The sequence below is a fragment of the Dysidea avara genome, chromosome 1 (genome assembly GCF_963678975.1).
Source record: "Dysidea avara chromosome 1, odDysAvar1.4, whole genome shotgun sequence".
NCBI classification, from domain to species: Eukaryota; Metazoa; Porifera; class Demospongiae; order Dictyoceratida; family Dysideidae; genus Dysidea; species Dysidea avara.
Window position 1 is genome coordinate 59888079 of NC_089272.1, and position 22495 is coordinate 59910573.

A 22495-nucleotide genomic window follows, 5' to 3' on the forward strand; every position below is an offset into this window, starting at 1 on the left:
GACTAGAGACCAGAAGAGGTTGGTTATGTGTCATCAAACATCTCAAATAAATATTGTCCTGAAAAGTATTGTAATTTCAAGGGGTAGTCACTACCAATAGTCCTGTAGAACCATCTGCAATTGGGATCGAAATCAAATCAAGCCATCAAGAGGTAAATTAGCACTGAATCAAGCGATCAAGACGTCCTAGAAACTGGTCTCGGAACGCTCAAAATGTAGACTCGTTTGCTCGCTCGAGACTAGCCGAAACACGTCTCAGCTTTAATTAATCTGGGTCACATCCGGGTCTGACCCGGATTGCAGCAATGCTAGTCAGCAGTAGTGACCCGGTTTCAACGTTGTAGTATAGTTCATATATATGTTCTCATTGTAACACACACAGGGAACTAAATGATGTAGCAATCACCACTCAGGGTAGTTGTGGTTGGCATGTATCAACACGTAACTTAATTAAATGCCAAATACCATAATGTTTGGCCTCTCACACATCTATCATGAATACATCAATATAACCAAGACTTCCAAGAGTACATAATAATAAAAAAATAGAGACTGTTGATATAACTGATTGGCTATATCACCACCTTGTTATATCATGGTTGCACTAAACCAAAGGAGAAAACATCCTGACCACCTGGCAGACTCCTGTAAGTGCTCGAGCATTAATTGGATGGCTGCAGGTTCGAGGCTGCCCAGGTCCAGTCATGGATTTTTTCTCCTTTCTCCACCTTTTCAAACACACTTTCTGCAACAACTTTAAACAGGCTGTAGGACCAGGTGTCCTACAGACCTTCAGCACTTGTGCTGTAAAGCCTTAATAAAAAAAACAAAAAAACAAATAAGTACATACAACTGAGAGGCTATATTTCTTTTCCTTCACCAAGTAACATACAATACTAGTCCAGTTCCAGAATCTATCAATCTTCACAGCCAGATATAGCCCACCACAACTAATGCAATGCAGATTATCAAAAAATCCTGACATATAGCTAAATAGAACACCAGAAATCCAAACCACCCCTTCTAGCATTTTAGACTAACAGAAATATCAAAATTAATCATACCTAGTTAGAGCAAGGCTCCCTAGGACACACTAAATACCACCATGGAATTAGTTCAGCATTGAAACAGGATCTGGTCACCTGCAGCTGGGTCAACCAGGTCACATTTAGTCCGGGTCATCCAGGTCTGACCCCTAGGGTTTGACACAGATTATATAAATCACATCTGCAATAATTTGGCAATGTGGAAGCATTTAAACGATTTACGTACAGCTCATAGTCTAGTACCTTCATGAGCCATGCCCACTTATAGGGATTATGTGTTACTGTCTGTAAGCTTATGTGAAGACATGCTCATTTATCAATAAATGTAATTGCAATCTGTGAGTATGCTGCAGCTGTCTGCAGACTTACATGGAGTCATGCCCACTAATCGATCAATGTTTGATGTGCAAATTACAATGCACAATGACTGTGCTCTTCTGTAAGCCACGCTCACTTATTGGGAATGTGATAATATATTATTTCCTGAAAGCACTGTTGAATTATGTAGTCACACCCATTTATACTATACTGTCTATGAACCACTGAAGTCTAAGCCTACTGACTGATAGTTAGTTATCTGTCTACTTATTGTATAGCTACCATTTAAATACGCGAGTGGAGCACTAGAATGTAGCTCTTGGCGCATGATTTGATTTTTATTAAACATTAATCTGGGTCTAATCTGGGTCAAATCTGGGTCTAATCCGGATTGCTATCCGGGCCAGTGGGTCATCCAGGTCAACAGTAGTGACCTGCTGGATTAGGTACCAATCTGCTACAAGCTTAAGAGCAGGCTCTAAAATTAAACAGAAAATGCCAACGTCCGGAATGTTTCTTACACAAAATGACAGATCAAACTCCAATACCAGTTTTATCATACATAATAAATAGAACCTATCCAATAAGGCCAGGAAAGCTTGATTACTTGTTTCTGATCCACCAAAAAAAATTGGATTTCCATGCAGGCAGGTCACTTTTCATTATTAAAGAAAATTCTCCAAACCAAGCTCTCTGTTACTATTATAGGTTAGCTAGGGCCTTGAAGACTAGCACTGCCGTTTTAATTACTATGGCTGCATATGCATGGTTTTTCATTGATCTGTGCTGCTTTCCACTCTCTTTTGATAGTTTGTATATAACCACTACCACAAAATGTGACTGGGCCTGTGGAAATAGGGCATGTGGGCACATGATTTTTGCCTGCTTTTTAACCTTTCATCACTCATAACGTTTTGTACCATTGTGCTATGGCAATGCAATTTTCAGCTTTTAGTAAGCATTTATTTAGATTTATGATGTAAGTTACAGAATGCAAATATTCTGTTCTGGTACTGAGATATGACCTGTAGAGTGACAGGGTGTAGTTTGTACTCACATGCCCTGTTTTCGCAGGCCCGGTCATAAATTATAATCAATGATTAGCTAATAGCCCCAAGGTATAAACTCAGCAAGATCCAAGGTCATGAGTCACACCACTGGAGGCGCCACGACCCCAATAAACCACACAGAGCGCCTAACACAATGGCTACAAAGGATGTTATAACCCCGTTTTGATTCCCATTATGCAACTGGCAATTCTTTAAGATCATTAGAAGGCTTTCCGATGTACTGACTGCTACTTACAATTCAGAGTCAACTTATGCCAATCAATCTCATGTACGCGATGTATGACTCCCATATCAGGGGCAGATCTAGGCTTTTGCTAAGGGGGAGGGGGGCACGCAGATAGAAGTCACTCCACAGTGTGCGAAGCACACTCTGCGAAATGTAAAGCATGAGCTTTCTAGGAGGATCTGGGGGCATGCCCCTCCCAGGAAATTTTGAAAATTTAACGTTCTGAGATTGAATTTGGTGACAATTTTGACTGACATTTGTTGACAGTTCAAACACTGGAAGATATACTGAGCTAAAAACCATTCTGAATTAGTTTAAACTGCTCCCTACTTAAATTTTGAAAACTTAACATTGTGAGATAATTTTGACTAATGCTTATGACAATTCAATGCTGGAAGCATGAATGCTACTGAGCTGTAGTAGCTATAAAATCTATAAAGAAATTCTGAAAAATTGACTTTTGGAGAATGAATTTGGTGCTAATTTTGGCTGAAATTAAGTTGAAAATTTTAGAATTAGCATAAGGTCCCCTGCACAAGCATCACAAAAAATTGAAGCATATGGCATTTGGTGTGCAGTTGCATCTCCAGAGAATTTCTATAGTCACTAGGGTGTGGATAGGGCCATTAACTCAATTTAGGTAGTTTAAAATGACAAACAATGTTTTATAATAATGTGTTACTCTTGACTGTTTTATTAGAGTAAATGACTGTTCTATTAGAGTATATATCTCGATTTCTAAACGAAGAGGGTGCTCTATCCCACCTAGTTCCCCCTGTACTGTGTCAATATGGGTAACAATCTACTACAGACACATTTTATTATAGTACACATGTCATAAAACTGCATAAAATATGTTTGAATTATGTCTAGGTGCCTAGCTATGTTCAATGAGCAACATTATAAATAAATTCTGAAGGTGGCCATGGGGCACTGGTCCCCCTGGATCCGCCCCTGCATATAGTCCACAACTTCGGTGCAACTAAGACGATAAGACTAGCCCTTCTTTTGGGAGTTCTTCAGTCTCCCTTAAACTAGCGCACGCCCCTGCAGTAGCACGTGCAAAAGAAAACTGTAGTCTCGCGTAGCCAGACCGCTTTTTCTCCCTCGGCGTTTATCGATTAGAATTTATAAGCGCCTGCTGGAGAAGGCGCTTATAATTTCTAATCGATAAACGAGCAGGCGCTTATAATTTCTAATCGATAAACGCCGTGGGAGAAAAAGCGGTCCAGCAGGCGCTTATAATTTCTAATCGATAAACGCCATGGGAGAAAAAGCGGTCTGGCCACGCGAGACTATAAAGGAAACTGTTAATCCAACTGCTTAAATTTATCTTAACGAGAGGCTTCGCTCGAGTGCAGATAGAAAATCAACAAGACCAAGAACAAATTAAAGTACAGAATTGCAAGTCAAACCTTTGCAACAAAAACAAATAGCTTATTCTGTTAAATTTATAAAGCATTTCTTTAGGCCACTACAATGAGATTACTTGTTTCTCATCAACCGCCCGCACCAAAATTTTCTTTTGCCCATGCGCACTCATTATTGCACGAGATGGCAGCATGGCTTTTTTGAGTGTTGTGGTAGTGGGTTTATCACGTAGAAAAGTACTATTTCCATGAAAAACTGCAATCCCATTGAGATACAGACACCATTTATGAGTGTTTTTTACTTCTGTGTTGATTAGAGAGCTTTCTGGAGCATCAACAACCACCAAGGCATCAACAGTGAGTGCTACAGTGTACATTAGACCCTACACTAGCATTGGTTTCGTGACCTGCATGCCCTATGTGCAGGGCCATCATATCTAAGAGACATAGTAGCTTTAGTCTTGCTACTTCTGCCACAAGCTTACACAGCCCCTCCCCCTAATAAGACTGACCAGCCTACATGTGCTAAGACTGCTGCTGTCTGCTGCTGCATGGTACATGACTCCAAGACTGTTGGAACTTTCGCAAAGGACTTGAATGCTATGTTACTGAAGTTGAAGTTTGTGTGCACTTGGAATTTTACCCTCAGTGTGCACCAGTGCTTGGTGTGCATCCTGCCAATAGCCTAAAAATAAAGGATTATTATACTGGTTTTGTACAAATATGCTATGGCTTGTGTAATAATGAGATAACCCGCCCGCCCGCATGTGTTACTCTATGAGAAGTTGATGAGAAACAAGTTATCTCATTGTAGTGGCCTTATGCTGCAAAGCTTAATTCCTTTCACATGTTGCAACCAGAGTCTGAAGATTTTGAAACGATACACATCAGTGTGTTATGATTGTGATGAACCAGACTATGCAATATTAAAAAGTATATTAGATTGATATTCATAGTTTACCATACATGTAAATTATATTGTACGTATGTATGTCTGTATGCATGAACGTATTACACAAGCTTTGTGTAGTATTAACTATGATGACTACTTGTGTACAGTGAAGCTATCAGTCATTCCAGCCAATGTCTGAGCTAGTGTAGTCATGTATGTTAGTACGTTGGCCAGCAGGTAACGGGGAAAGTCCTGTGTCATCATCAACACTTTCATTCTGAGCTCTTCTAAGTGAATTGGCACGATCTTCCACCTTCTTGGCACGGATAGAATCACTAGATACATATGTCCCAGAGACATTAGAACTTCTGTTCGAATCAGTAGTCTCTTCAAGACTGTCTTCTAGTTTTTTAAGTGTAGCATTACGTTTCTCCCGACGTTGTACCTGGTCTGCTGTGGCATAAGGACCATCAAATTCATCTTCACTGCTACTATCTTCTAGTTCATCTTCAGGGATTACAGGTGGTCCATCATCTGGGATGTCATTGATGTGGTCACCAAACGTGTTCATGTTGTTCCCATCACTGCTGTAGGCAAAATTGTCTTGCAGTGCCTCACGCACTGCTGAGAAATATTCCTCGTCTTCTTCTTGTAATGGAATCAAGTCAATTTTATCATCACTAAAATGATATTAAAATATTTGATCCCCAGTTCTATACACAAACTATACATGTGCGTTTGTAGTATTTGTGGTATAGAGTAGAGACACAGAGTAGAGACATAGAGTAGGCTGTGTTGTGTGCATGTGAGTTTATAGGCACTGAACATACAAAGTGCAATTTAGCTAAAATACACAAAATAAATCATTACATTAAGTTCTAGATACTATAACTTACACAACTCGTTGACGAACATTACTGCTTTTGCTATTTACTAAATATAAGAAAAGTAGATATGATCAAACTGTATACACTAAGGTTAGTATAGACCAGCTGAGCAAAACACCAGTCGTTTTCACACATTCCTTTTATTGTCTCTTTGTTATAATATAGTAACAAAGGAGTGGACAGCCAAGGTTTCAGCCTTTATGATGAATAATGTTTGAGTCATAACATGAGACAGTTGGAACAGGAATAAATTTGATTTGTACAGCAACAATATGGCAAATAAATTACAGTGCTTATTTAATCAATTATAACTTAATACTGAAGCAAACTACAAACTGACTCATTAATTATGTTCATCATTAATTGGCAAATCCATTATGGCAGAGTAGTTTCCCTGTACCCCCTTCTGTGTGGACAGAGAAGAAGGCCACTCCAACAAAGAAACAATGATGAAAATTATTGTTTCTACCACATCATAAATAATCTATAGTTGTAACATGGGCACAAGTGATTTGTCTGATATGTATGCCCAAAGCCCGAGGGCTACGGGCATACAAATCACGAGTGCCCATGTTACAGCTAATATGTAACACTTCCGTTTCAGGCTGATAGCCTTGATGCCAATATGAGTGTAACTACTGGACTCATTTATTACACTCGTTATGAGTGTAACTACTGCCTGAAAGATATGAATATGGTTAGGCAGCAGGTAAAGTTAATGTTATAATAAATGCACAAGTCCTACAGATATCACAGAAAAGTCAAGTAGGACAAATTTCAGGGAATTTACAAGTGTTTTAATGCTTTCGTGTTGTTTAAAGACTAATTCAACGTTTACTAAAGACCTAAAGGGGTAAGCTTCGTTATAGAGTTGTTACTACTTGTGTCATCTGTAATGTGGCCATGTCCGCATTCACAAATGTGCTGGAACGCTTGTGAATGCACTGTAAGACTAGTTCTCACCTTTAAGTAACATTTCCCAACTTGTAGAACGGCAAGGATACTGAAATGCTTTCATTTGAGTGCTTCTTGTAGCAACACTTCAATTTGTGGTATTGATCACGTGAGCATTAATTTATTCCCAAAATCGATTTCAGTCTGAGCCTGTATAAAACAAACAGACGGTGGTACCACTACCTCATCCACATCAAGGCCATGCTTACTTTGATGAAAGTGGCTTGCTATTTTAGAAGTGCAACCACCTTCCCGGGATACATTTCAAATGTACACTGGTGTACATCAGATGTGTCCCTGTAAAGAGGTATACATGGCATATGTATTCTCTGGAATTCCTTTGATCTGAGGTGTGAAAGTGGTGCATATGCCATAACTCATGTGTCTTTTGCTGAACAAACACAAAACAATTATTTCTTTCCATGAACAGTTGAATCAGATGGTACACAGGTTTTAACACCAAAGCAATTAAAACATGTACACTGTAATTTTACGTAGCACGTGTGTTTTACACACAATACGTTTATAGAAAAATTAATGAATTTTGCAAAAACAGAGGTCAGTTCAGTTTTCACTCAGCCAGTCACATATATTCCATATACCATAAACAATACAGAGATACAATACACACATGTACACTATAATGCAATAATACACTGTAGCTGAACAACTACAGTAACTACAGTAGATTTTGTTATACAGAATAGCAATACAACTTTTGCACAATGTGCAGAACTTACCACCACTTTGGCTCAATAGTGACCCAGCTTAGACACTATATTATTTATTATACTAGCAACCATAATACTGCAACTTACAGCAGTCACACAACACTTGGGTGATTGTGTTATTACAGTAATTGTTTACTCTATTAGAGAAAATTATTTTCTTTGTAATGCCCAAAATTATTGTGGTTTCCTTCATACAGCTCGTGGTACTTGCATAGATACATTGTACACTGAACCTTATATCACACCGTAAAGCTTTAACAAATGATTAAATGAATATCACAGACTGTGGTTATTAACTTAGTACATGAGCTCATAATTTTTGGAGGAAGTTTTTGTATTCACTATACATGTGTGTTCTAAGGAGTTTCTGCTAGGAGAGCATTACTTGTACCTGCCTCATTTTTCAAGCAATTTGGATACCTAGATTCATTCAAATACTTTTTTTCATTGAGGAAACAGCAATCCTAAGGAGTCGGGTGCAGCTATCACTATTACCAGAAGTCAAACAGGTGGTATTATTTGCTAGACATGTGCCTAGTGTTTTGTGATGGATCTGGGGTTTCTGTTTTCAGATTACATAGCTCAAGCATACAGCAGTAATTTCAACTATATGTGCTAAACAAACAGGTCTCTAGTGAAAGTATACCATCAGGCATGTGCATTGAACAGGCAATATGTGCTTAATAACCATGTGTGCTTCTCAAAACTGTGGAGTTTCTCAAAACTGTGCATTTACAAAATTAAACACCCCACCCATGCACACTCGCACGCACACATGCACACACACACATACACACACACATAATAAAAAGTTAACACTGACAAACTTCTACACTAAACTCACTGAGATATCGCTGAGCTTTTGTGGATGATTTCCTCCTCCAGTACAGCCAGCCTATCAAGGCCACCACCAACAGGATAATAATCACCACAACAACAGCAGGAATGACACCCTCTAATACAGCACTGTCATCCTCATTGCCTGACACACCAACTGTAGGACTAGCAGTCATGATGAATGATAAGGTACTAGTAGTAACTGAAGATGTCAGCGTTAAAATGTCCACTATTGTAGTAGGTACAATTACACTGGTGGTCGTTGTGTTTAACATAATTGTGGTAGTTGCTATAACTTGAGAAGAACTTCTCTCAATCACAGAGGTATCATTAGCAGTAGTGATAGGTGTAGAAGTGGCTGCAGTTGTTGTAGCTGTTGCAGTAGTTGTGGTGGCATTTGAAGTTGTTGTAGTAGTAGTAGAAACTATTGTTGTGGTAACGGGTAAAGCAGTATTGACTGATGAAGAGCTGGAAGTAGGTTGTATGGATGAAATGGAGGTGGTTGTTACTGGCACTAAAGTGGTGACTAGTTGAGTGGAGGAACTGATGCTAGTAGCTGCATTAGAAGCAAAAAACAAGTGATAACACCAGATGGACTACGTACACATATACAAGTGTGACAACACATATCGTTATTTTCATGATAATCATTAATAACTCCGTGTATATATCATATTCAAACTAAAATTGATTCGTCTTTAAATGCCAAACTGGTAAATGGATAACTTGTTTGCATTTAATGGCAGGTTTTATAAGTAGCAAAAAGTCGAAGACAAAAAGAAACAATAACAATAACAACAACAAAGAGAAGAAATGAGGCCAGGCTCATACTGTATCTGGAACAATTGTGCTCAAATTGGTAAGTAAACCACTGAAGTAGAGGGCATTTCCACAGCAAAAAAACATTTTGTTTCGCAAAGGCATCACAGAGCTTAATGTTCAGAAATGTGAATTTATCAGAATAACACACAAGAAAAAGCCTATTCTTTACCATTACACTTTGTATGACACTGTTGTGCAGGAGGTGACACACACTAAGTACCTAGGTCTTACTATTGACTCAAAGCTATCCTGGTCTGAACACATTAGACAAATAACTAACAAAGCTAACAGTATCAAAGGGTTTTTACAACGTAACCTTCATAACTGCCCAATTTCAGTCAAACTGAGTCGTTACAAGTCACTTATTAAACCAATCCTAGAATACGCCTATGTGGTCTGGGACCCTTATACACAAAAGGACATCTTAGCTATTGAATCAGTCCAAAGATGGTGTGCGAGGCTTGTGTATAATAATTATTCTTCATATCCAAGTGTCACATATATGTTGCAAAATTTGAATTCGCCACCTCTGGCTCGCTGCAGAAACCAGCTGAAAGCGATCACAATGTTTTAAGATCATGTACCAATTAATAGATATACCGACTGATACCATACTCATACCAGCTCCATCTAACTACTGTTTACGAGGCCACCAAATGAGGCTGTTACGGCCAAACACAAGAGTAAACTCATACCTTAACTCATTCTTTCCATCAAGTATAAAGATCTGGAACAATTTACCCAACGACCTCATCACCTGTTCAAATTTATACCAATTTAAAGCAAGGCTAGCTGAACATCAATTAATCACATAATTAATTTTGTTGATTCATTATCTGTGCTTGTACATACTCTTGTAAGAGGTTTAGCACAGTAAACAATAATAATAATAATAATAGCTACATATGTTTAAAATTTGTTCATCCTGCTAATAACACACTGTAGTCGTGCTTCGGTTTCTTAGGCCGCATAACACAGTACTGTGCGTCTTACAAAACATTACGATTTTGGAATTATATTAACAGAGGTATCACTGAATAAATTTTGCAGAAAACTGTACATTTGTATAGGAAACAAACACTGCCATATAAAGTGATCTTACTGGTCATGAGTGTGAAGGTTAGTGGAGCTGATGGGTCACCTTCTCCAGCTCCAGTCTCTGCTACTACAGTCACAGTGTAGGAACCAAGTTCTAGTCCTCTGATCACTGCACTGCCTCCTGTTGTCTCTCCTTCAGCATTGACTATCCTCGACAACAGAGGAGTTGTGGACAATCCCGCCATAATCCTCACTATGTATGAGTCCAGTACACCATTAGTAGCCTCTGGTGGCTGCCATGTTACTAGGACAGAACTAATGGAAGTGATTTGTACAGAAACATCTCTTGGAGCACTTGGAACTGCAGAAAGGTACATGTAAGTAAATTTGTATGTACTAATGATGAATATTCTTTATTATACATACATGTACATGAACATACGACACCACAAAAAATTGAAACCAATACTATTTTTAGGCAGAACATAAAATACAGTATGTCATATTATGGTTGCACACACATTTTATGTCCTAAAAGCAAGATGCATTCATAAAATGTGTTCTCTGAACTTTTGTATATACGCAAGGAAATTTTGACGTCAAAATTTTTTTGACAAATTGATTTAATTCGTCAAATTTAAATTCGTCAAATGTTTATAAGCGCCTTTAAAAGTACAGGTTTTGTCCACAAATTTTACTTGATTTTCGTCAACATTTTATTCGTCAAATCTGCTGAAGTGTGAATTCGTCAAATTTTTCTTACGTCAAAATTTCCTTGCATATGGTATGTACATGAAACAGATTTACGCTAGCTTAGCTACATGTCATATGGTAAGGGAAAAATACATTTTTTACCTCCTTCATTAGTTAACACACTCCTTGTCAGAGAAGCTGGTCCTACTCCTCCAGTATTGTAGGCTGCTACAGTGAATGTGTAGTTAGTGTAGTCAGCTAGACCTGATAGTGTTAGTATAGTAGTAGTAGTGACATTTCTGCTGCTAGGGGAGGTAGGGGGAGGTGGAGTAATTGAAATCATGAAGCCTTCCACTGAACTAGTATCTGTAATCGTCTGCAGGAGTATATAGTTATCGTAAATGTCATTGCATTAATGTGATAAGAATATATCTGGTAACACTAACTATTGAAGGGAGAAATGCCAGAAATGGTACTAAAATGAAAAGTGATCCTTAGTTTTCCAAACACATCTGGACAAAAGAGTTGAAGCACACTGATTAATATCCAGAGCTTCAATTAATTAAACCAATACTAGGAGTCAGGATATACGATAGTGTGTCATGTGACCAAGTACAGCTAGAGCGGACACGCAACAGACAAGTTTATATTTTAAAGAAACCAAGAAAATGCTATGAATATACCCGTAGCTCAATATTGCCTAAACAAAATTTTACCAGTTTTGGTGTGGAAACAGTAGTGCACTCCCTATCCCAAATTTGAGGTGAATCCACCCAGTTATCACTGAGATATGTGCTTTCATATTTCATCTTATTTTCTTTGTATGTTTCTTCTTAAACACGTATTCTTAAGACAAAATTGCAATAACTCATTTGTGCTTTAGTCAATTGAGTTCAATGTTGGTGGGCTGTAAGAGCATAATGCAGCACATTTACAGTCCAATTTTTGTACAGAATGAATTAAGTTGAATGGAGTTGTGCCATTTTGAAAACTGCAAAAGCGATTTGTTGTCACGCCTACAGGGTAATTCACCTGACAGATTAACTTGAAAATGCTGTACAGGTGTACATAAAGTTACTATACAAGTGGTTTGAGAGCACTGAGAGTATAATATTAGTTAGGTGCAAAAACCAAACATGTGGTGATCTAGATACTCTAATAAAACAGTCACTGAGGAGTAAAAAAATGTCAGAAAATTGTCTCCAGGGTTCAAACCAACACCTACGTGCCCGAACCCTCTACCACTCCACCACTGCTGTCAGTTGCTCACCTCATTTAATTTCTACCTTATAAATGAAAGTTCTAGTATAGTGCACAAGTTTTATAATAATCTTGTAGATCTATCAGTAGATTGTTCTAGAACATTCTACACGCGTTGTATTAGAAAGGCTTATAAAAATGTGTGCCTCATTAGGGTGCTACTACTAAATGGGTTATATCATGACACACATTAGTGTGTCGTGTGGCCAAGTGCAGCTGGTGCAGATGTCCGACAGACATTTTACGGATCCAAGAAAATGTCATTTCACATATCTGTAGCTTGATAGGGCTTGAACAGTAAACTGTGGAACTTCCTCAGGATAAGGCACCTTCCATTCTAAATTTGAGTTGAATTAATTTTGCTCAACCATCACTGAGATATGTGGCTAATACGTAGTGGAAAGTTTATTTCAAGTCACCATGTACATAGCTAGAGAGTCAAATCAGCTACAAACAAGTTACCCTGTAAACCATTCAGCCATTCAGTTCAGCTATAGAGGTTGTCTGTTTACACCATTTTAAGTTAGTAACAGTTACTAGACACCATGTTTTTGAGGCAAAAGTCAATGGGATCCATATGAGAAAATGAAACTTTCTACGATTGTGCACAATTGAAGAAGCACTGGGGAAAATTGTTATGCTGAGTGAGTTACTTATATTAAAAGCCAATTCACAAGCGGGAACAAATGGAACTGGGTTAATTCTGTGATACAAGCTAACAAGCAGCTGGTCTTTGATGGTCCTGTTTCTTCCAGCTGCAAAGCGATATTACTAAGCAACAAATAACATAACAAATGCACCACAGCTTTCTTGTTTTTTCCAGCGCTTTTTGGCTTGTAACTCACTCTTGCCTCTCACATTCACAAAAATAACCTGTGTACATAACACACTGTACAGTGGAACCTCAGTTATCCAGACCCCACTTATCCGGATTCTTGGTTAACCAAACTACAGAAATGACTGCTCTATTAGAGTAGTGACTGTTCTATTACGGTAGTGACTGTTCTATTAGGGTGATCTTTATGCTATTTTATACAGTTTCAGAGATACGGACTTTTCAGACTTATGGACCTCCCGTGATTCCCAGGGGTTCCGATAACTGAGGTTCCACTATACAGTATTCAGTTGTGTGACAAGTGACCCTAATAACATATAGCTACTTTAAAATAAATTAAATACATAGATTCATACAAATAGCAGTCTTTGATGACTCTTGTGGTACAGAAGAAAAATTAAAAAAACAAGTTAAAGGAAGCCTCGATGCCAACCATAAGCTGCTTTCAAAAAGTAGTGATATCTTTGTATACCCAAAATAGCTAAGCTGTGAAAAGAGGGTGTGGCCAAAATGGATGAGGTGAAAAAAGTTTAAAGGTGGCGGCAAAGAAATAGCAGCAATGATGCTAATAGCAATCATGTATAATAATGAGTATTTTAATAGACTGCTCACTAGAGGTGTACCGATAATCGGATCAACTACAATATTGGCCACTGATATGGTATTTTTTACCAATATCGGTATTGGCACAGAACAGCGGAGGACCAAATTGCTACAGATATTTATACAGTAGCAATAGTTTGTACATAAACAGATTATGTATTGGTTTTCTACGTTATTCATGTGGCTGTTTAGTGCCAATGGCTTATTGTTTAGTCTACAACAAGCGCTACGCTATGAGAAACCATATAAATACACACGACTCTAGTGTTTGTTGCTGGAAAGCTTATCAGTCTTTAAAAATATTATTTATTATTTTTTAAATTTGTTTTTACTGTGCAGAAATCACAAATGACTAATGCACAGATATAGCTAATTACTTAAGTTATTACAAAAATTATCCAGGGAAGGGGAATTAACTATATAGGAGGGGAGAGGTTTCAAAGTATAAAGCAGTTATAGACTATACCTTTGTAATAAAAAGAAGAGTCACAGAATAACCAAGGAAACCTGATGTACCAGCCTTCGCACAAGCCAATAAAATGCGGAGTAATGCAGAAATACCCATTTAAGGCTTCATGGGAGTATACATAAAAATGTTTGTGGGTGCCTAATTGTCTGCATTGCACAATAGAAACCAAGCCACAACCACCACAGGAATAGAGTGAGCAATGAATATATCCACATGTTGTTGTAGAGTAGGTAACTTAAATTTTTCGCTTTTGCATAGATTATCTATGACTTTTATTTGTAATGCAAATATTGGATTGGCTATCGGTTATCGGCTTCTTTTGGTGGCATCAATATCGGATATTGGTACGTGCCAAAATCCCATATCGGTACACCTCTACTGCTCACTAACAACAAAGTGTTCTAATTAAATAATCACGTTTGGTGTTCAGATAACTGAGGTGTTCGGATTACCAGGGATACATAGGGGAATCTTCTAACTGTTACAATAATATAATATAATACAATTACTTCGTGTACTTCTTCTATACATACTAAGGTGGCCTTTACTACACCCTTACTACAGTGTCTAGCATACAACATCACAACACTTACCCATTGAAGAAACACCATACCCCTTTGTAGTGCTAGTACCACAATCCATTGAGGAGTAGTTGATGGAGGGAGAACAGGAGTGGGATTAACTGCAACAGATGAAGAGCTCATAGTAGTGATGATAGAAGAGGAAGATGGAATTGTTGTGGTGGTAGTAGTGGTTGTCATTATCTGTAAAGCGTATATACACAGGTCTAATAATAACAAGTAGAAGGAAAAATAGGAATTTTAAGCTGGATTAGGGATCAAAGACCAAAAAAGCAGGGAAACAAGGGAACAGCTAAAAAGTTGTGAAACAAGGGAGGTTGCCTATACCTGCAGATATACTAGTGGACATCTAATCCCTACTCTTCAGTTTATAACCATGACTGGATTACGGATTACATGTACACTAGTATATCTGGAGGTATAGGCAACCTCCTTTGTTTCACAACTTTTTAGCTGTTCTCTTGTTTCCCTGATTTTTTGTTCTTTGATCCCTACGTAATTCAGCTTAAAATTCCTAATTTTCCTTCCACTTGTTTGTTTACTTTTTTTAATAAAACAATTATGACTACTGAATCTAAGTGTACCACATTAAAAGAAAGAATGGCACCAGGCATTTTTGCATTTGAACGTGTGCCCCAATAATCAATTACACACTGAAAAGTGGGGTGGCCATTACGTTTGTTTGTAGCTACGTATGCTCCATTCATTACACAGCGTTACAAATGAAGAACAGTACAAAAAACGTCTCTCCAATAAATCCAGTTGCTACAGAAAATGTGGGCGAAAAGCATGACACAGCCAGAGGGAAACTGTATTGCGCTATCCAAATCGATACCTTGCGTTGATAGCGAAAAGAACTGGAATACAAAGGAGGACAGAGGTAGGTCCATGATACATGCATTGTAAGTACTGTGGTTGGCGAAAAGGCATGTCTTGGGATGAAGGGACGTCGAACAGTGAAAAAATCAAGCCCGTAGCCTTATCCATTGTCGAGTTTTGCTTGGCTGAAGGCATCAGTTAGTTAGTCAGTAGAAAGTTCAGTTAAATAGGAAATTTTTAAAATTCCATAGAAACTTGTTGGAAGGATTTGGGGTCACTCTGAAGGCATTTTTGGGCTTGGTTATGCCTAACCAATACTGCCAAGCTGTTATGAATGAAATTTGAGATTGGTTATAGGGTGATATTTTTGGGCAAGAAAGCCCGAAACTGCATGATCCCTAATACACAGTACTACCGTACTGTATGATACTAAAAAAATATGTCAAACTGTATATATGTATGCAGCAAGCCAGAAATGCAGCAAGCCAGAAACTCTGGCTAATTTGATAGACATACAAAAGTGTGATGTGGCTATAGAAAACCAGTCAAATAGCTCTTCAAATTTGTACCAAATGTACAGGCACCTATAGAGAAATTGTTTTGATCATCATATTTCACCCTTGAAGAAAGATATTGACCAGTAACCAACAGGTATGTATAAACTATTATTGCAAATTGTTTTAAATTGATGGAATGAATGGATGGTACTAAGTTATTATATTTAAACTTATAAGCCAGTCCTGGTTACCCTGGATGCAGAGGAGGTACGACACAAATTAAGCGCTATTGAAAAGAATTCGCATTCTTCAAATGGTTAAATTGCGGAAAATCAATCCGTAGACAAGATTTGACGAACTGCAAAGCTACTTAGACACTTTTGCAGTTGATTTTCACTGGTTTTCTCCTCCCAACTTGCTGCTTGGTTTTATTTTGTATGGTTAGTTATTCATGGCGTGACGGTTCCTCCAATAGGCTGTGTATATCGAAACTGAACCACTGGGGTTGAATGGGGTAGATTGCACCGTTGAATTAAGCATAAGAAAAGAGTTCGATTGGCACGTATTTTTCATCGATAACCCCACGAAATAGCTTCCCTGTACAAAACATATGCGCTCACGTGTGTGTGTGCCCTGGTTGTAACTACACACACACTCATACCATTACACTGCTAGTTGTAGTCATAGTTGAGCTGCTAACAACTGCAGGAGATGACGTAGTAGTAGACGAAGAAGTGAAGACAACAATTGGTGATGATGACGACGACGATGATGATGATATGCTAGTTGATGATGGCATTATCATGGTGGATGATGAGGTTGGGATGATGGGAGCAAGAACCATTCCTTAAAACATATACAAGAAGTAACAATAGCTATATCTCTGTTACATCTACATAAATACAAAGATGACACTAAACACATGAAACGGTTAACATTTTGGACCAGATATCCTAACGTAACATTATTGGACTATAGCTACAGCTCATTTATAGGACTTAGTCACCTGACAAGTTCATTTAGCACACACGTTCTTTGCATTTTGTACATGACAAACAATTATAACACAAAAGACACACTGCAGTACTTGGTGACTTTCTATGTCTTACTCCAGCATTGTGTGTATCACTGACTGTTGAACAAGTTGAACAAGTTGGTCTTTAACTGAATTACGTAGCAGAGCCAGCTAATGTTCGCTGTCATGAATCATTGAGTAGAGACTTGGGAGCAGAGTTGAACATTTAATTTCATCTTTAATACTTATTGCTAATCTTCTTCTCTGTGTTCTATAAATAATTCTGGACAAATAGTAGACTAATCGCATCTAACTGGAGCTGCTACTCTGGTTACAGGTACCCACCTCTCAAATAACTATTTTTGTATGTGTCAAGTGAACTTCAGGACGAGTGTTCAGCTTTTTTTTGCTACGCTTTCATCCCATACTCATGTATACTGATGTATTTCATATTTGAAATTGGTTCTTCATTGATTACTTGTACTTTACAGAAATAAGACCAACAGAGCAGTCACCTACTCTAATACAACAGTCAGGGAATACTAACAGTCAGTTCCTGAACATATCAAATTTTGACCATAATAGGCTTGATATTTGAGCACTGTTTAAATTAGAGCATTTTACCATAACTTATTCGTAATTGTTAACTATATTATTCTCATCACATCAAGACAAACAGATAACACTCTAACACAACAAAATGGTTATATTAAACAGTACAGAACCCTGGGAATTTATTTCTTATAGTCCACTTGTAAACTAACTGAAAATCCACTTCTATTTGCATCATCTTTACAAATCACTAGTTTCAACAACTATTGTAGAAATGCAAGCCTCGGTACAACAATTTTAGGACCCAGGTAGTACAATTTGTTATAGTTAAAGCACTGCCGTGCGTGTGTATGGAAAATACAGTACTAGGAGGTGTGTCAAGAAGCAGAGTTTAACTAATCTATTTCTAGTCGTAGAATGAACTAATAGGATCAGTTTGTCTAGTTTTAGTGATTTACAATGTCACGCACATGATCAATCGTGCTGTCTTAGTGCATGCAGTCGTGTTTAAAAAGCTTTGTGATCAGACGATCAGTAAGTGTTTATACAATCTATTCCTAGCCGTAGAACGAACTCGTAGGATTAGTTTGGCTGGTTTTGGCGATTTACAGTGTGTTGTTTACATAATATTCCTTAAATAAATTCTCCGAATAACTGTACTGTATTAATTTTCCCAAGTGTGCTGTATTTGCCCAATTAAGCACATAACTGTACTGTATTTGTCCAATTAGCTGCATAACTGTACAGTATGACTTACAGTAGTTATGCAGCTGATTAGTACTGTATGGACAATACGATACGTGGCATCGCTTTGATCCTCCCACGCAAAGTACAATATAATCAAGTACATTTAATTTACCATTCAGCACTCGAATGGTGGAATATTCTCCCCATATCAACACTCCATCACCATCAAAGGTACTTCCCCTAACACTAAACACATATGTCACATCAGCTTGTAGTCCTGATATTGTGGTCCTCAATCCAAATATTTGCCTCGAGTTTGGTGAAGAAGTTGAGTTCTCTCTATTGTATAACAACTGATATACAGTACTCATTGGACCATTAAATGGATCAGGTGACATCCATGTCAATGTCACTGATGTAGCTGTGCTGGATGAGACGTTGAAGGACCGAGGCATTGAAGGTGCTAAAGAAATGAAAACTCACTAAAAAGAACACAGATAACACACATATGTTCAGGGCCGCCTACACGGGGGTCAACTGGGGAATTTTGCCCTGGGCTCCAGCCTGAAAGGGGCTCCAGATGGCCCCATCAAGGGCCCAATACCTGCTTAAAAGATTGATATACTCTAATAGAGCAGTCAGGATCTAGATACTCTAATAGAACAGTCACAGTATTCTTCAGTGTAGCAAGCTTATAAATAAGGAGATATGGTTGGTGAGGGGCAGTTATTGTTATTGTCAGCATGTAATGACCTTCGTTTTTTTGTTTTATTACTATATTTTTTTTTTGGTCTTCGACTTACAGTTAGGCTGAAGTTCTGATTCAGAGTTGAACCTGGGGCCCTCTTTAACTCTTTGCCCTATTTCTCTGGGCGGCCCATCTACTAGACTTGATATGTTACAAGTTCTTCTGACAAAGAGATTAAGTCATAAGCTCTCCAGGGGTGTCAGTGGTAAAACTCAGTCCTAATGCTTATGCAGCTAGTCTAGTAATTAGTTTTAGAGGCACTTAATATGAATAAATATTAATGGTATTGAAGCTGTTCTGGGTGAAAGACAGGTTACCGTATGCAAGGTAATTTTGACGTCAGAAAAATTTGACGAATTTGACAAATCGGTTAAGTTTGTCAAATTTAAATTCGTCAAATGTTTATAAGCGCCTTTAATAAAAGTACAGGTTTTGTGTACAATTCTTGATTTTCGTCAACATCTCATTTGTCAAATCTGCTGATGTGTGAATTCATCAAAATTTTCTTAAGTCAAAATTTCCTTGCATACGGTAGATAATTTCTGTTAATTGTTTTCATTATGTTTGTCTTGTATAGGTCTTTTTGTATGGGCAGTGGAACACTTATGGTATTAATGCAAAGTATTGCATGTTCACTACTTTTAACTTTGCAAAAAAAAAAAAATTGCAAAAATAGTGGTGAGGCTCTAACCTCACCAGTCACACCTACTCTGATGCCAATGAAGCTCTCAAATGTAATGTAGATAAGTATAAAGTAAGTATATTGAAATTGATATTCTATGATAAAGCCGCTTAAGTTATCTTGCTGTATAATTGTACACTTACCACCAACTAAAGTCATGGCTTGAACAGTGACACTGGCAGGACCAGTTCCTATAGCATTCTCAGCACTGGCTAGGAACTCATACGCAGTGTAAGGAGTTAGGTCAAATAACTCTATTGTTAGTGAAACACTGTTAGTCTCTACAGTCATTTGGTCCTCAGCACTGCTCCGATAAGTGATGATGTAGTTTGTGATATCAACACCCCCGTCACTGGAGGGGTGGGACCATGTCAGTGACACACTAGTGGCTGACAGTACAGTAGCTGTGACATTAAGTGGAGCAGTTGGAGGAACTGTAATACACACAGATATAGTGTTATCACATGAAACATAAGCGGCAAACACTTAAATGACACTTTGTGAGACAATGCAAAGCCATGGTTAATCTACCAAGCACACATAGTTCACACATACACTGGGGAATACCCTGTAGTAAACAAATTGGTACACAACTTAAAGAAAAAAACCTGTTATAACTTTTCAGTGCTATACAGCATTTTTGCCTCTGTTCCAAAGTATTTCCTCAGTTCCAACAAAATTTTCCCATCACATTGTAGTCATACGTATTTCTTACAGATGGTGCAAGATGTGTAAGAAGAGATGTATGGCTTCTTCCATAAGTTTGGTTAAAATAATTCACTGCCCTGCTGGGCCAGTTACATTTTCTTACATGCCATAAAAGTTAAATACACGATGTCACACATGTAAACTGCACACGTACAGAGTCTTGGATGCACCAACATACAGTGTATGTATAATGTAACATTTTCTTACATAACACTGTTAGGGTAGCTAGACTGGATGTTGTCCCTTCCACGTTAGAAGCCACACAAGCTATCTCTCCTGCATGGAATGCTGAAGCCATAGTAATCATCAAACGTCCATTAGACATGGACACTCCAGGATCATTTGATGTGAATCTTTGATTGTTCCTTAACCACTGAAAATCAGCTGGAGGATTGGCATCCGCCTGACAAGTGAAAGACACTGAAGCATTTTCTGGTATTGTGGCACTGGCTGGACCTTGAGTTATGCTAGGTATATCTGTGAAACAAACAACAAGGACAATAAGACAATGGCTGACTTTAAGGTCTTTTTATAGGGACATGTCTATGTTAGGACAACATATTTATTAACACAGAGAGACCTGTCAGTTTTTACTAAAATTCTACATGTACAACTGCCAGCTTTAGAACCTATTACACAGTATCCAATATACTATTACACTCACAGAACACATCCAGATATGCAGTAGATGAGGACACACCAACACTGTTAATAGCTGTGCAAGTATAATAACCAGTATTGGATCTGGTTGTCATGGATATGGTCAGTGTGGTAAAACCCTCAACGACAGTTTGGTTGTTGAATGACCAAGAAACCTAGAACAACACAACAATCTGGTGGATAAGATATTCACAATTATTAAACATTATCAGTACTGTGAGATAAAAGCACAGTAACAGTATCACAGGCTTCTCATTACACTGAACACTATACACCTGAGTTTGTATTCACTTGATGCTTCATTTTTTATTAATACTGTATTTGACCGGCTAACAGCCACAGCTCATATACTGTAATAGCTTCCCTGAACCACGGCTTGCATCTGAATGTGCTGATGATGCAAGTGTTGATGAGACACATTTGAAACAAAAACCAGGCAAAGGAGTTGTTTAAAGTATAAAAATAGTATTTTTTGAGAGAAGCTAAAAAAAGGATAAAGGAATTGAAGGATTACTGAACATCGTGCATCCGTATATACGTCATAGGCTACTGCAGCTTCCTTTGGATAATAGCCAGCTACACATAGTAGTTGCATGGTATTCCTTGCTAGTAGCTACGGGTATTAACCAGTCAAATATGGTAAAACTCTTGTTATGTGGTCAACTGAATACCCAAATAATTAGAAGCACTGTGAAGTCTTTTAAATGCCAGGTACAAACAAAAACAAGTGAGTTACTGTATAGCATGATTTTTTGAGGGGAATTTTTTTTTGCAGATTGCTGCCATCCAAAATTTTGAGGGGGAAATATTGCTTCTTCAGAATATTCTACACATATCTATATGTAATATTCAAACAATGCCATTTTGATAAAGGCTGCAGACTTTGAAGTCGCAGAATTTTTTTGTGGATAGCTAGCAATTTTCACAATTACAAAGTTAAAAATTTCTCCCTTGAAAAAATAGTACAAGATTTTTAAAATATCCCATACATTTAGTATGAATGATTCAGGCCAAAATATATGACTTGTTTCTAGCACAACTGACTGTTGGGAGTAAACACATGTTCACTTCATACTGAGCTAAGATAAGATGAACATGAAACAACTGCAGTGTAACATAGTATCTTGTAATCCCAGGTTGTTCCACCATGTACAGTAGGACCTTGAATATCCAAACTTCGATTATCTGAACCATCAATTATCTGAACTGTAGTGGTGACTGTTCTATTAGAGTATTATGTCAAAGGTGTATGTTCTATTAGAGTAGTTCAACGAAGCTCTCTATATAAATCAATGGGCTTCATTTTCCCGAACAAATTCACTTATCTGAACACTTTTGTGGCACACAGATATTTGGATAATGGAGGTCTCACTGTACTGTTATTATAATATAAGAATTTCTCATTAATGTCAAGCTTGCAGCTTTCCCCAATTACATAGAGACAAACAATGCTTTATTATTACCATGGGAGAAGGGTCTCCTGCTGCTATACAAG

The 22495-nt window shown here is 37.8% G+C and overlaps 1 protein-coding gene across 1 annotated transcript in view; it reads right to left on the reverse strand.

Moving 5' to 3' along the window:
* Positions 1-4956: 4956 nt before the first annotated feature.
* LOC136238939 (hemicentin-1-like) overlaps positions 4957-22495 on the reverse strand; it is a 39429-nt gene continuing 21890 nt past the window's right edge. The window contains exons 17-28 of the mRNA XM_066029656.1: positions 22464-22495; positions 21005-21155; positions 20548-20817; positions 19776-20066; positions 18375-18665; positions 16610-16794; positions 14645-14815; positions 11047-11260; positions 10256-10552; positions 8339-8887; positions 5819-5855; positions 4957-5602 (exon numbers count right to left, since the gene is read on the reverse strand). The exon at positions 22464-22495 is cut by the window's right edge and continues 66 nt beyond it. Of these exons, the coding sequence (XP_065885728.1) occupies positions 5098-5602; positions 5819-5855; positions 8339-8887; positions 10256-10552; positions 11047-11260; positions 14645-14815; positions 16610-16794; positions 18375-18665; positions 19776-20066; positions 20548-20817; positions 21005-21155; positions 22464-22495 (2993 nt within the window). The 3' untranslated portion in view covers positions 4957-5097. The remainder of the gene's footprint in view (positions 5603-5818; positions 5856-8338; positions 8888-10255; positions 10553-11046; positions 11261-14644; positions 14816-16609; positions 16795-18374; positions 18666-19775; positions 20067-20547; positions 20818-21004; positions 21156-22463) is intronic.